General features: G+C 40.8%; 1 protein-coding gene across 1 annotated transcript; it reads right to left on the bottom strand.

Moving 5' to 3' along the window:
- Positions 1–316: 316 nt before the first annotated feature.
- Positions 317–11,353, bottom strand: NMD3 (NMD3 ribosome export adaptor). Its single transcript, XM_037407221.1, has 15 exons — positions 11,254–11,353; positions 10,834–10,968; positions 10,291–10,387; positions 9,200–9,280; positions 8,669–8,797; positions 8,041–8,131; positions 7,787–7,865; positions 7,384–7,480; positions 7,003–7,120; positions 6,195–6,340; positions 5,417–5,529; positions 4,675–4,747; positions 4,061–4,167; positions 3,015–3,085; positions 317–2,591 (listed from the first exon to the last, which is right to left on the bottom strand). The coding sequence occupies exons 1-15, from the start codon at positions 11,295–11,297 to the stop codon at positions 2,458–2,460; spliced, it is 1,515 nt and encodes a 504-aa protein (XP_037263118.1). The 5' UTR covers positions 11,298–11,353; the 3' UTR covers positions 317–2,457.
- Positions 11,354–15,694: the final 4,341 nt, after the last annotated feature.

Raw genomic sequence — 15,694 nt, 5'->3', positions numbered from 1 at the left:
GAGCTTACCCACTCATTGGAGAGCTGTTACTATGTGTTACCGGCTAGCAAACAAATGCACAAAAAGCCGAGCAATATACTTAGATTTATGACTTGTTTGCCCAGCATCCACAGCATGAGATCTTTCCAGACAAGACTCTTGCTGAAAGATACTAGAAACCTAACACAGACTGGCAACAGACCACAGCTGGGGGAAAGAGGGACACATCCAGTAACAAACAGGATGACAGACAAGACAGCAATACATCTGAAATTACTGAGAGACACCATGAAGGAAAACATTAGACGGGAAAGAAAAAGATTTATCAAAAAAGTACAGTTTAAACCAAGCTTTTATTACCCTGCCTTCACCTGCCAATAACAGGAACCTTATTACCAAACTATGTGAGATAAAGGCTTGATCATATTTACCTCTGTCAGAAAAATCACAACCCAAAACACAGTTCATCCAGGCATAGAATGTGTTAATTAGCTACAGGTTACAAATTAAAAGTTCTTCAGTTTCCACAGATTTGGCCCAACAGTCACTAGAATAGTTTATCTACATCTCCCCAGTGCTACTGGCAGGTATAGCTGCTGTTAAAATATGTATAATAAAACATTTTTATTGTAGTGATAATTCAGGTTACCTATGCAGCTGCATTCTCATGAATGTTTTTAAGCAGTTTTATGCCTTCCCTATACTGAACTAAAATACTGTCGTGAGATAAATTGTACCTTTATTTCTCAGCAGCTTTATGGATTTCTCTTAACTGCTCTTATACATAGTAAAAAAATGACAAAGCACCCAGGAGTGGAAGCAGAATTGCTTCGTGTGACACAAATACACAGCAAAAGACAGCACTACGGGATGGCTGAGCTGCTAACAATGCCAGCAGATGGCTTAGAGCTTTGCTACATCAAAACTGCCCTTCCACATTTCCATTTTTCCCCCCTTTACAAATATTACAAGATTGTGAGCCATAATAATAATGAAAAAAACCCAAAACTATGAATAACTGGTAACTAAACCTAGCTCCACCTTTTACAATCAAAAATATCTTTGCTTTCTATGGCGTATTGTCTGGGCTTGGGCAGCAAGCCTGAAATCCAATTCACACCTGCATGGAAGCACAGTGAAAATCTGACATTTAAAAGCAAAAATTTCATTCACGTGGCAGGGGGCTGTACTCTGAGAAGTCCTTGATTATTTCTTAACTTTTGAGTCCCTGAAAAGCTGTGAAGTGTGGTGAAATAGAGAAAGGTGCTTCCAACACCTCCTCAGCTGATACTACAGGGGAAAAGTGTTATTTTCAGCCATGTGTATTTCTCTTAAAAGTGGTGACAACTACATCAAGCGTTCTCATTTGAGCTACACCCATCCTTGGTAAGAGGACTCAATACTACCCTGTTTGACAAATCCCACACATTTTTTTTTCACCTTCACATTGATAGTATTTTCCTCCTTTACACATGCCAGTTATTTCAGAAGATTTCTTTCTGAAGTTACAAAGATGCAGTTGCACGACGACTCTTGCTACACTATGCTTCCACATGTACAGTTAAATCAAATGTATACCCACATATACTCTTAGTAAAATTTCTTTTGAACCACCTTTGTGCAGTAAAGTGAATTAAACCCAAATGAATGAAAGTATGCAATGTCCTACTACACCACTCATGTCCTCTTTGGGCCTCTGGCAGAGCGAAATTTGATTTTAAAGTTAACTAAAAAATGATGGACCAAAAATATCTGTATAGTTTTTTAATAGTTCATACCTGATATATTAATTAGACATTGTGCATATTGTTTAATCCACAGATACAGGCATGGGTACAGTACAGTATTCATTACACTGAACAGAAGTTTCCAATCTTTCTGATCAAGAGCTGCATCTTCAATCAATTTACAGGGAAGTTCTTTTTGTGTATGCAGCATGTATATATGGAGTTCCCTTACCAAAGGATCCGAAGGTACACTCTTGATCTTCCCCAAAACAGTTCTATGGAATAATCTAGCAATATCATAAAAGGCTTCAAAGCATTCTGCCAGAATGATTAAGATGGGAAAAAAACCTTCCCATGTGAAGAAATGAAGCAATAAACAGTAGGTAGGTAGTCTACCTACAAATCTAGCAAACTAGAATAAAATCTCTCCCTCTAGGCATCCTTCCTTATCAGCTGTCTTCAGTGCAAGACAATGATTATTCTGGATGGATAACCCTGAAGTTGCAAGGAGAGCGCACTTGGGGACAGGAGGGACTGTGGAACTTACGTTGCAATGCTTACACCAGAAATTTAATTCCCAGTTCTCTAGAAGATTATATATAAAATATTTATCCAGGACCATTATTTAGGGGTGTAGTGGTAGTTATCACATGATTTTTCATATATATGTGATCAGTTTGTAATGTTGACTTATGTTTTGCATACTTTTTCCTCACCAAGGGAGTATTTATTACTGACTAATGCACTATTCTTATTCTGTCATCATATTTGCTCCCTCCCCACCAGTGGCATCCTCAGAAATATGGAGATCCTCTAGCATTTCAGCCAGACTGATTCGCGGAGGACCATCATCATCTGTGTCGCTCTCCACTGGAATATCTGCATCTAAAAACACGTACGAAAAAACAGCTAAGCAAAGGAAAAATAACCCCAAACCCGAACCAACCCCAAGGAAGGAAGGGGAAAAAAAACCCCCCAACACCCAGAACAACCAACAAACCATAAAACAGCAAACCAACAATCCCAAATGCCCCCATAGAAGACCCTGAATTATGCATCAAATCCTTCACCCAGCAGAGGTTTTGGGTGTGGGAGAAAATACGCTTCTCTCGTGCAACAGGCAAACAAACAAAACCCATCTACATCCATTCAGTGCATGGGAAATGCATTGAATACCTGAAGCTATCATGTCACACTGTTATAGGCGTGAGTAGTTCAAAGAATACAAATACACAACTTTAGGAAAAATATTTCAGTCAAATAGTCATGATTTAGTTACATGCAATTAAATTATTAAAAAGTCCTTACTTCTATAAATGTTGACATTCTTCCTTATGGCTTCATCTTCTTCGAGATCTTCAAGGAAGTCCTGGTATTGTCTGTAAAAGACGATTAATACATTTACTCACTTTTCCTTCGGATTTAAGCAGATTTATAAAACAAAATAAAATGAAATAAACAAAGCCCCAAGGAATAACTGCAATCTGCAGTCCTTCAGAGGTGCCTTCTGATAGCACTCCTACATTTCCAACTCATTCTTTCTGCCCTTTTTTTTTATTATCACCTATTAGTTTCCAAATAATTTAACTTGCCTGTCCTCATTTAACTCTAATTGCCTAATTTTTTCTACTCAATTGCATGTTATTTACAATCTGCTGTTGCTGTTACCAGCTTTGTCACTGAACAAACCAGCATATTTTCACATAAGTGTTCCTTTAGCTAGACAGACACCAACTGTAAGCTGCAGACATACTTCCAGTATTACTCACTTGTCTCATTGTTTATGCTTTTCTTAGGAAAAACATAAAACCAATTTTTTTTATTTTGCAACAGTAATTTTTTTTATTTTTTGCATTATAAATTTGCAACTGAAAACCCTGCAGTATCATCTTTCAGATTTCAGGATTTAGTCTGTTTCCCCTGGCCTGCTGTCCTCAGCATCCACGTTCCCTGAAAACTTAGCTGTCAAGATAGGATCAGCTTAGGTCAGGCTTAAAGCACTTTCTGAACTAGGGAAGGGGGAAAAAATGCAGGGAGATACTGCTCTTCCAAGAGCACTGATAGCAACCTGTCCTACGAGCCAGCATCATGCTCAAACAGAACCAGCATTTGCTTGTGCCCCCTTAACAATCAGCACATCAACTTAGGTGTTACACTGCATTTATGCTCAGCAAAAACCAAGAACTATTATTTCTAGACTTGGCACAGTATCCTCCTTAAGCAAAAACCAAGAACTATTATTTCTAGACTTGGCACAGTATCCTCCTTAAGCAAAAACCAAGAACTATTATTTCTAGACTTGGCACAGTATCCTCCTTAGAAGGGACTTAAAAGCTTCACGGCAGATACTGAACCTTTCATCGTCTGTATCCGTGCCTTCTCTGTCCCTTTCTAGCTCTTTCAGCTTCCAGTTTCTGCGACGCTGGCGTTTGGTACGGTCATAGCTCTTCTTTATTAATACCTACAGTGAAAAACAGTATGTATTTACACAAATATACCTTCTAATGCAACTGATGACACTCTTTTGAAAACCCCAAACACCTCCCAAGTCTAGACTTGGGCAACTGTAAATTCAGCTGAACAAATGGTAGTCAGTCTGGCGCTCCAAAGTTATTATAGAATTCACGTAGCATTTGTCAATTCAGAAGTTTCAAAACACTTCAGATTACATCCTGAAGAGGCATGCACACACTGAGGCGTAATACAGTTTTCACCACACAGCACGCAGTGATTTGAACAAAACCAACAAAGAGTAAGGGAAGTTAAAGTAAATGTGCTATTTAACCACCACTCAAAAATTTAAAGTGAGAGAATAATTCTCAACATTAGATGCTATTCAAGTTTCAATATTAATATCCCCTCTTCCTTTAGGCACCATGGAACTAGTGAGTAGTCATTATAAAATCGTATTTCCTAATACCTCTGAGTAATGCAGAGAACTTCGTACAGAGAAAGAAAATAGTCTTACCACATCAGGAATATTGTGTGGGTTCATCTTATTGGCAAACTCATCATTTAAGTTGCAGTTCGCCAAGTCGAATCTAAAATGAAAATAGGTATTTTATCCCTTTCATGTAAGCCTACAAAACTGAACTCATGTCACATGTTTGTATTAAAGACACCATAGTGTAAGTTACAGATCTGATGAAAGAGAAGTATTTCCAAGTAACATACACAGAAATAAATCTACATCAATATGCAGCTGTCATAACTATGAACAACTCTTAGAAGCTGCTGTTACCAAATTCTGTTCAGCAGCACTCCCCAGCCTCCTGAACCCAAACAGCAATACCCACTGAGGTTCTGTTGGGCTCACCACAGCTCCAATAACATTCATGTTTAAGCCTGATTGAGACTCCCCTAATTTGCCTTATCTTACAAAAATTTCACAGTAGTCACTGCTGTATACAAGTCACTATCAATCTCCCATCTATTTGTGTCTAAACTGTTACTCCAGTCTCCACTCTAAAGTCAATACTTCATCTCTCTTATTACTAACAGCCCTCTTCACAAGATGACTTCTGCTAAAAATTTCCTGTATTAGGACCTTCTCTTCATGGCCAAGATCAAAGATTCTATCCCTTTTGCCAATTTCATCTAGAAACCAGAACAGTTCAAAACCTTCTTGATAATATTTAAGGCTGTAGAGAATCCAAAGAACCCAGTCATTAAATAATGATTTAATAAAAAAACCAAGAAACAGAACAGACCCCAAGACAAGGTCACCAGGATTCAGAATGTGCCCCAAGTGAGTACAGCAGAAATACTGACGATCTGTATTCAGCTCCGAGGTTTTCTGTACCCAGGCTTCAGCCAGTGTGTGCTTGAGGAATGAAAAATAAAACACTCTTGTAATCAAACACTGCTTAACTTGCTGCACTATTAGAACATGTGTGCTGCTATATTACTGTTTTAAATTACATTTCTAATTAAACTTGTATTTCTACATGAAGCATCTGGTGTTATTGCTTGCTACTCCTCATTTCTCACCTTTACAAAAGCAAATGGACATGTCAACCACCTTCCACAGTAATTCCACGAAGGCTGCTTCTGTAACTAGACACCTTTTGGTGTCTTTTTTTTTTTAACTATTTAACTTTCAACCACATAGAACTTTTGATTGAAAAGAAAATATTTGGCACCAATTCATTAACTCTGATTAAAAAGAAATGCTTCTATACGTCAATAAAAAGAATTACTAATTGAAGAGTGGCAAAGCCAATATAAAATAATTTTAATAATGATAGTAACAAGTAAAGTTCTCTTCAACAGGAAAGAATTTCTGGAAATGGAATTCACATAACGCCTGTGCAATCTCCAAACCCTGAGGAGAGTTTTTACCAGTGCCAAGACACAGAGAATGATACATCTGACTTTGCAAGGTGTAATGATTCAAAACAGAAGTTCAGCTGAGCAGCAGAGGGAGCGGAAGGCCCAAAACCTTGAATCAGACTGAACTCTTATGTTGAATCAAAAAGGAGCTCTTACCTTGTTTGATCTCGCCCCTGCCCCTGCCCCTCTTTTCTTTTCTTGAACCCTATTGATATCCACAACGATAAATTCCTCCAGTTGTCTGGGGTGGAACAGGCTGTTGAAAGGGTGGCGCCAGTAGGTATTGCCATCAATTTCAGCAACTGGGAAAAAACCCATACACCAACACAGGCAATTAAAAGAACAGAATTTCTTGTGAAGAAATTAAACGGAAAAGGAATCATTAGCTAAAATTAAGGCAACTGCCAAAAGCATTTTGTTCAATTTGTTACTGTAACACAAGTATTTAGGACATGACCCATATTGCAAACTCATGCTGTGAGAGTTGATCTGTGACAGCCAAATCTTGTATCATGTGTCTGAAGCACAGACCTTTTTATTCACAAGAACAGTTTTCCTGGATGGATCCTTATCAGAGGTATTTTGCTGGTAAAGCTTACCAGCATATACCAATCACTGTACAGTGCTTCTGGTCTCTAAGTGGCTAGAATCACAACCCAGAGAAAAAAAAAAAAAAAAAAAAGATACCATGTAATTTTAGAAGGACATACCTGACAAATGCAAGTGCCTAGCAGAGACCTAGAACATCCAGAACTTAACACTGAGCCCACACATTTTGCCTAGGACACTAAGGGAATCAAGCTTAGAGCGCTACGTCTTAGTTCACTATTAAATTTCCAAGCGATTGTACAAATAAATTTACAATATTAAGGTCTAAAAATACAAGATTTCATGAAAACAGAAAAGTTATGCCAGCAGAAAAAACAAGATGCTGCCGTAGTGCAGAAAAGAACCCATAACTTACTCTGCAGAGTGCTAGGATCGATGAGGTGAATGGTACTTGTTACTCTAATGCACACACAGATCTGGCTCATGTTACCAAGACTTTGTGCCAGTTTTGGTGACAGACATACAACATTGTCCTGCAAACGAACAGAAAATAATTTACTCACATGCTTAATTTTTACTCATATCTTCCGAGAAATCTGAAATAAGATTTTTAAACTTTGTATTTTCAGTTCTCCACCCAGTATTTCCTCAAGACAGCTGCTATCTGCATTTTCCATGCTTCGTGGTGAGTAGACCCCTCCCCATCCCAAATACACAATAAATAAGGCCTCCATCACCAAAACCAAACTCTACCCACTTCACACAACACCCTGAAGATGAAATAGAGAGAAACTACCTTGCAAATTGGAACAATTTCCACAGAGAAAGTGCTTTTGTAATTGTAGACATTACTATGAATATCATGTGACATCAAACGTTGGGATGATTTTGATCTACAAAACATTAGAAAAGAGCCTTCAGGCAGCAATGAGGACAGGAGAAAATCAGTACAAAGTACAGCAATGAAAGTATATAGCTATGTACTGCAAATACAAAAATTAAGGAAACAGAAAAATCCATGAGAGTTAGTTTTACAATGGCCAAGTGGAAAACACGGGACTTCTGTAGAAGGGATTTAGTCTGTTTTAACTAGAATCAAGTTCCTTATACTTTCACTTTTGAAAATTTTGAAAAATAGAAGAGAAAAGACATTTCCAAAAGCTTTTGAGAACTCAAGGAAATAAATGTAAATGACATACCTACATGGCACTATACACTGAAGAAAGTCTACCATCTTCTGGGCCTGTTGCTTTGAAGAATAATAAAAATCCAGGCCATCTTAAAGAGAAAAGAAAGCTGGATGAACATATCTTTTTCAAGTACTGTGATTTTTTTCAAAATATGCCAAGTAATCTGCTGCTTATCTGTACATAGCTACTAGCACACACATGTTCTTCCAATACAAAACAGGCCAGTCTATTCCACCTCGAGACTAACAAGCCACCTCACTTACCGTGGATTTCTTTGATGCGAAGTGTATTTTGATGAAGCCTGTGTTTTAAAATCAGCTGTTCCAAATAGTAGAAAGTCTTCTTGTGCAGAGTCTAAAACCCAAACAAAGATAAAATTATCAAGGTTATTTAAGAACCATCTAATGCAAATGCAGGATCTCTGAAGAATAAACATTTACATGAAGAGATCACCTAGAGAAGGAACAGTCCAAAGCGTGTTCCAAGAAACAAAGATTTCAGAGATGTGCTCTATTTATACCAAATTATTTAACACTTCCATTTCTCACTTCTGTGCAGCTGGTTGCTAGAGATACTATCTTCTTTAAAGAAGATTTAAATACTTATAAACAATCTGTCCCACTGTTTCTAACACTACCTTAAAATACAGAAGGACACTCAGCAATTCACACACGATGCTCCTGCCAGCCATCACTTAAAAAAGCATACACTAATACTGGACAGCAGAGAGTTTTCCTAAACTAAGATCAGCTAAAAAAACCACAGCCTTGAAAACAAAATGTATCACTGTGGCAGTGTGCAAGCATGAGTACATCTTCTGAGAAAATCAGAAAAGAATCCAGTATTTGTCTGCCCGATTGTTCTGCCATGAACGAATGAAATTGCCTCTACCTTTTGTCTGACTTGCACTACAGCTTTCCAGTAATCCTTAGCTTCAATCCTATGACAGTCTTCACACATTTGAGGCTGAACTATATATTCCACCACAAATATCTGCTGAAGAACTGCTCCATTTATCACCTGCAAAACAAAAGTTTAAAAGGTTTCTTTGTTAGTCCTAGACAGTTAGTCCAAGACAGAAAGCTAGTTTACCACAGCATTCTGAAATAACTTCCGTACTATACTAAAACTATGTGACAGACAGCTATATTTGGGTCACAAATAGTAGCAGTATTTTCCCAGCTTTACTGGAACAGCTGATAACCTGTTTCAAACCGTGAGTAATGGCACTTCAATGACAAAATCCAGGCAGGATGAAATCAAGTTTTCTTTCATAATAGGCCAGTAAACACATGCTGGATTTTACCAAAGAGAAACACTTACCTAAAATGTAATAATAACAATAAAAAAATTAAATAAAATCATACTGTTTGCCATAAAAACTTTTGAAAAACCACATGCAGAAAACCATATGCCAGTTACCTCCTTCTGAACAGTTAGTTTCAGCTTCAGCCTCTTAGAATGGGGTTCAGTCCAAATAAACCCTGCATCAATCAACCGGACCTGCCAGTGGGAAAGAACAAGAACTCAGCTGCTGCCAGTAGTTGTACTAGTAACGTGTTAAGGACATGCAGCTAGCTCTAACTACCACAAAGCACAAGCTTCTGGTATAGTTCACAGTTCCTCAACCAAGTGAAGAAGTAAATAACCTTAATTAAAAACGTATGCATCAGTATACCAAACCAAATTAATAATGCTTGGTTAGAACACAGAGTCTGATCTACCTAAAATAATGACAATGCAACCTCAGACTGTCACACTAGAGTAACTGAAAACACTATTCAACAGTATCACCGTATGCCATGTAGTGATGAATTTGAATAGAATGGTTTCCTCAGGACTTAAAAGCCTGTTAAGAGCATGCAACAGAAGGTATTTCGTATATTTAAGCATTAAGCCAATAGTAAGAAGCTCAATAAGGCAATCTAATTCCAACTGTGATGCCTGTGGTAGAAAAACAATTTTTTTTTACCTAAAACGCTATCTCACATTTTTTCCTCTGGTAAGATTCTGAAACTAAGAGATACTTTATTCAGCTTAGAACATGTGACTTCCATATATAGAGCTCTGCAACCCTCTTTCATACTGTCATAAACCAGTAAGAACAAGTATTATATAAAAAAAAAAAATCAAAATGTATAAAAAGAAAACTGTAAAATTAAGGTGCATTAAAAACATGTTAGCTTCCTTTGGTTAATTATGCTCAACTCCCATCCATACAGTAACAGCTGTGCAGTACACTCTATGCTTTGAAGTCACAGAATTGCACTGCAAGGGCCTCCTCAGTATGCCTGGAAATTTTTGTTCGAGCCTGTCCTTACTGAATCCTCCAAAATTCTAGTACAGAGTGATCCGAGATCTGATTGTCATTCTCTGTGTTTAATATAAATCAGTAGATAAGCTCTGCACTGGTACAAACAGCTGCTCCAGAAGAACTGAACTGTGTAAGTTAGCTGGCCTTTATGTGATGCCAACAGATATGCTATGAAATACCACCAGGACTGGCTACTCACCTTGCTCAGTGAAGCTTTGAGTTTTTTAAGACACAAAGCAAGAAGCTCCCTTGATTCCAAGGTACACTGAATCCAGGTTCCTGGTGGCTGAAGGTACCTGTGACACAGGAAGCATTTTACAGCACGTTAAAGCCGCTTCAGCAAATTACACCAGTCAGAAGATGAGCAGTTATTCCCCAAGTTTCTAATACCAAGCAAGGGGCAACAATTCTTGCCTCCCTCAGCATTCGGATCCATACATTCCAAGTGCAGTCACGCTTCTACTGCTCTCCTTTGAAATTTGCCTGTTTGTTTTTTTTTTTTAAAAAACTTTTAAGTGCCGTAAACTCACTCATTAAAATCTTCCAGACCCTACACACCAAAACCTTTCTACTGCCACAACAAAAAACCCCGGCGAAGGCGCTGAGGAGAGGCCCGCGGAGAGCAGGCGCGGCCCGGGGCCCACCGGGCTGCCCCGCTTCCCGCCGCCCCTCTGCGGGGGCCCGACGCGGGGGCGGGGGGGTGCCGGTGCCGGGGCTGGGCAGGGGGGTCCCGGCCGCCCACCTTTCGCACTGCCTGCAGAAGTGGAGGGTGCCCTGCTTGGGGATGCCCTCGGTGATGTCCACCTGCGCCCGCAGGCAGCCCACGCACATGTTGGCCGGGTTGGGCGGGATGGGCACGCCGCACTGGCAGCAGAGGCTGGAAGAGAAGGGAGGGAAAGTCAGTCACAAATCCCGCCCGCGGAGACCGAAAGCTGCGGGAAGCCCCGGTGGCGACCGAAGGTACACGTACGCTTTTTAATTTCAGTTTTAAGAAAAGCGGTAGCTCAGGAGAGTCGCGTGTGCATGTGTGTGTGTGCGCGCCTCCCCTCCCTCCCCCCGCCGCGGCGGTGTATGCCCGCCCGGCCGCCTGCCCCCGCAGCAACACGGAGGGCGGCCCACCAGCACCCCGCCGCCCCGGGGCCCAACCGCCGGGACCGCTTACATGTTGCCGTGAGCGGGGGCCGCCGGCCCCGGGAGGTACTCCATGGCGGCGGCACGGCCCGCTTTCCGGGCGGCAGAGGAAGGGGCGGGGGCGGCGGCGCCGGGCGGGACAGGGCGGCCGCAAGATGGCGGCCCCGGCTGCGGGCGGGATGCGGCCGATGCTGGCCCGTCGCGCCGTAACCAAAGCTTGAAACATTAATTCATTTTTCTTTAAAAGTCGTGCGATTTGAGCCACCCGCCTCCCTCCCCCGCTGCTGTTGTTGCAGCAAATGTTGGGAGTACGGGACAGCCTCGGCGGCTTCTTGTATTCTTCCCATGGCCGATAGATATATGCCCTGATTTATTATTATTATTTTTTTTCTTCATGGAAATGTGCTGCATCATTTATTAGCGTGGGGACTAACTGGAGAGGTATTGCACATCCGCAGATCCCGCTGAAATGGGGGTGAACTGGTGTGGTCAGCAATACCTGAGGGGTGGCCCTTTTCAACTAATTAATTCTTACAGGTTGCTGCTAATTTATCTTCAAGAAACACTTGCTTCGAAGCAGTTTTATCATTGTTTCAACCTACGTGTCGATTATGGCTGAGCATCTCCAAATACTTCTTTAAGCGCATTGTAAAAAGAATTTGCAACTTTGGTGGAAAGAGTAAGGACGGGGATGCTTGTCATTAACTTTTTATTACTTTCATTACTGATTTTGAAAAAAACTATTATCGTTTGCTTCAGAATTGACTAGCTACCTTTTGCATCTGCTAGCAGCTTCTCATCACTTTGTGGAAATGGGTAAACCCAAAGTTCCTGAGCTTCTCCCCTTGTTTAGCCTTCCTGTGTCTGAGCAACGAGATCACTTTTCTTTGGAGAAGATACAGATTATAGATTATATACAATAGGTTGTATGATGGTGCAGGTGCTTGTAAATGAAGAAACACACAGCTACTCCAGCTGGAGATTCAGTGTTGATTTGAAATCGTTATCAGGCATGGATGAGTAAGAGTCCTCATCTTGCCACTGATCTATAAAGGATCAGACCATGATAATTATTAGATACCTTTAATTCACTGTTAGGCTGTGAGACTGGCCCCTGGCCGCTGCGAGTTTCTGAAGGAAGGATGCAGTTTCCAGAGTAGAATAACAGGACGGTACTGTAACTGATGGCGATAATTTACTGACCTTTTTTCAGAAGTTCTTAGCGAAGCCTTTTTGGATTTTGAGACAATTTAAAGTAATATTTTACAAAATAATAAATAATCAAGAGTTCACTTTCCAGACAGGTGCTTGTCTTCCAGTACAAAAAAAGACTCGATAAACTGGAATGGGTTCAGCAACAGTCACTGCGGTGGTCAGGGCTGGAGCACTTTCCCCCCGGGGTGGGAGCAGAGGGACCAGGGCTGGTTCAGGCTGGAGAAGAGATGGCTTTGAGGGAACCTAAGAGGGGCCACCCTGACCCATGAGGAGGTCATGGAGGAGAAGAAGCCAGGTTCTTCCCAGTGGTGCATGGTGGGTGGATGAGAGGCAACAGGTGTCAGTTGAAACAAGAAAGATTCAGAGTGGTTTGAAGAAAAACTTCCCTATTAGGACAGTCAGGAGCTGGAGCATGTTGTCTATGGAGTTGTGCAGTGTCTGTCCTTGGAGGGTGTCAAGTCTAAGCTGGTTATAACACCAAGCAACCTGCTGTGGCTTCATATTTGACCCTGCTTCGAACAGGAGCTTGAGGACTACAAACCTCCTGAAGTCCCTTCCAGCCTGCCTGATTCAAACCAATTAATTCCTGTCTTTTCAAGGTATAAGTTAAAGCTTAAATACCAAATATCCAAGCCTGGCACCAAGTAAGCAGCACCAAGTTTCTCCTCTCTGCTCCACCCATCTACCTTCTCTGAAGGATCGATCGTTCCTTCCCCTTCAGAAAGAGGCTTTGAGTTTCCCCAGGGGAGAACAGCAGGACAACAAATACCTTACTTCCACAGACTATTGCTAATACAGCTTACCTGCAAAGCTAAAAAAACCTTTATGGTGAGATTGTTGCCAACTACACTGTTGTAATTCACTAATGAAGAGTTGTGTAATACTTTGGTTTAGGAGAAGGTGTTGGTACAATCTGTTTGGGTTAGATTCCATTCATGGTGTACAATAACTAACCATTCCCTTTAGAAAAGAGGAACTGTCATTAAGTTATGTTTGTGGGTCAGCGTCTGTTTTCTGCAGGTTTATAGTTAGGATGGAGAAGAGTAGAGCTGAATTGCATCAACACATCGTGTGTGGCTTATTTAATGCAGTAATAACCTGATGGAAAGGAAGAGTTGTTTTGATTGCTTTAAAGTTGCTTTGGGGACTGAAAATCACAGGCTGTCGAGCTGTCTGACTTGTTTTTTCTTCTTTGGCACATTTTGCTTTGATGGGCTGCTTGTGTTCACAGACTGTTACCCCTGTTCCTTTGAAATTAAGTTTCTTTGCAGACCTCCCTGGACTCTTACTGTAGACTATATTAAAAATAAGAAAGGAAAAAGAAAAAAAAAAAAAAAAAAAGTGTTCCCCTGCACTGAAGTTTCATTTCTATACTCTTCAGAACCCCTGCTGCACAGTGGGTATTATAGAGATTTTACTTTCAAGCCCTGATGAATCACTCAATCTCACTCAATCTTTGGTGTCTTTGATTTGTGAAATAATACACTTCCTGTGAATTCCAGGCTGTCACTTGGCAAGTCTCACATTGCAAGGGGGGTAGGACAAAGCCTGCCATTAATGGGAGCCCAATCTTCTGTGAAGTTGCTGGGAGGAGAATTTGATCCTAATAATACTTTAAGTGTTTCCACTGCAGATATATTTTCAACTGCAGTTTTCTCTGCTTTATTTTGGTGCTAATATGTAGAGGAGTTATAGAGGACTGTATGAAAAATTTATTTGTAAAAAGGTTGTAGTGATTGTTAAAAACATAAGGTATGAAATGTTGAAAAAAAAAAAGAAGGGGGAATTGTGGAAGAATGAAGCTGCGTTAATTATCATTGGTAATATGCAGCTGTGGGCTGGCTTTAGGGGTGCTGGGTTGGCTGATGTAGATAAGGTGCAGCTGTGGCTGGTTCTGTTAAGAGGTTGGGCAGCTGAGGAAGAGATAGGACGAAGAAGCAGAAAGAGAACATACGCCCTGGAAGAGGAGAGACTAGGAGAAGGCAGCAGAGGGGCTGGCATGAAGAGTGTGTTGGTATGTGATTGTAAAAGACCTTGTTGTAGCTGGCTAGTTTGGAGAGTGCTGCGACACTAATATACTAAACACTACCTTAGCTTAAGGCATGGCCACCGTCTACTGCCGGTTAGTATCAGAGCCACGTTCTTTGTAGTCATCAAGGTCCTTTGTATTGCTTTTGTAAGCTCTTGTTGCCCTCTGACTTCCACCCATCCAAGTAAAATTTGTTTCAAACTGTCAAAATATTGCTATAGTCTTAGCAGTGCTTCTGAAAGATTTTACATTTTTGTACACAATTAACAAAATAAAAAGCAGACTGCAGAATTCCCTGAGCACTTTAGCAAGGGTAGGTCTGGATGTCAGAATTTACTATGTGGACTTTGGCCATGGGATGTGGGCTGAAAGATTTCACCATCTCTTCCTAGTGAGGATCTAGTATTCAAAGAAAAGCCGGTATTACTGTAGTTGTTGAGATGGTTGATATTTCCTCTAAATTGGAGGCGTTTTTAGGAATGGGTTTATGGGTAAGACCTTACTTACTATAGGCTGGCACTAGCCAGAGATCTGACATCTTAGGAAATCATTTATGCTGCAAATCATTTAAGAGAGGGTCAGATTTGCGTAGGTATGAGTATTAATCCCGTAGGCTATCAATTTCTTCTTAGCATATGATTGCCACATGTCTATGATAATGCCTGTAGAAAAAATGATGGACATGGGTGTATTTTCCAGACCTGTTGAGCCACAGCAGCTTGATTTGTGGTAGTCCAGATCAGTCTTTTAAAATAATAGACTACATCTGGGAAGACTGCAGAGTATTTTTGCCATTGTATGCTAGTTACCATCTTACTGATACTGCAGCCAGACTCAAAGGAGCCATGCGGGATATCTGACAGGGCTGGTGTGCCTTCAAAACCAGACATGCCTTTTCCTTACTGCCCTACCAGCCGCGAAGGGACTGTGTAAGAGGCACAGAAGGAGACCCCAGGTTCGAAGAAAACAGTGCATAAGTACATTTGTGTGATTCTTCGCTGTTCTGTACATATGTGGGGCAGTCACACTTGTAGCAGTCAATATAAAACTATAGTGTGGAAACAGAAAAATTGGATTTGAGAGTGTTCAATTGCAGGGTGGTGTAAGTGACTGGGGGAACGTAGGGCGGGAAGAAAACTGAGTGTGCCCAGTTGCTGTTTTAAACAGGCCGAAGAAAGATGTGGGGGCTGGATTTCAAGCCAGTCTGGATGCGCTGCTGCATGTGTGC

This window comes from Falco rusticolus, chromosome 13, assembly GCF_015220075.1.
Source record: "Falco rusticolus isolate bFalRus1 chromosome 13, bFalRus1.pri, whole genome shotgun sequence".
NCBI lineage: Eukaryota > Metazoa > Chordata > Aves > Falconiformes > Falconidae > Falco > Falco rusticolus.
The sequence above is the reverse complement of the archived record's forward strand: the minus strand, read 5'-3'. Positions and strand labels throughout refer to the sequence as shown.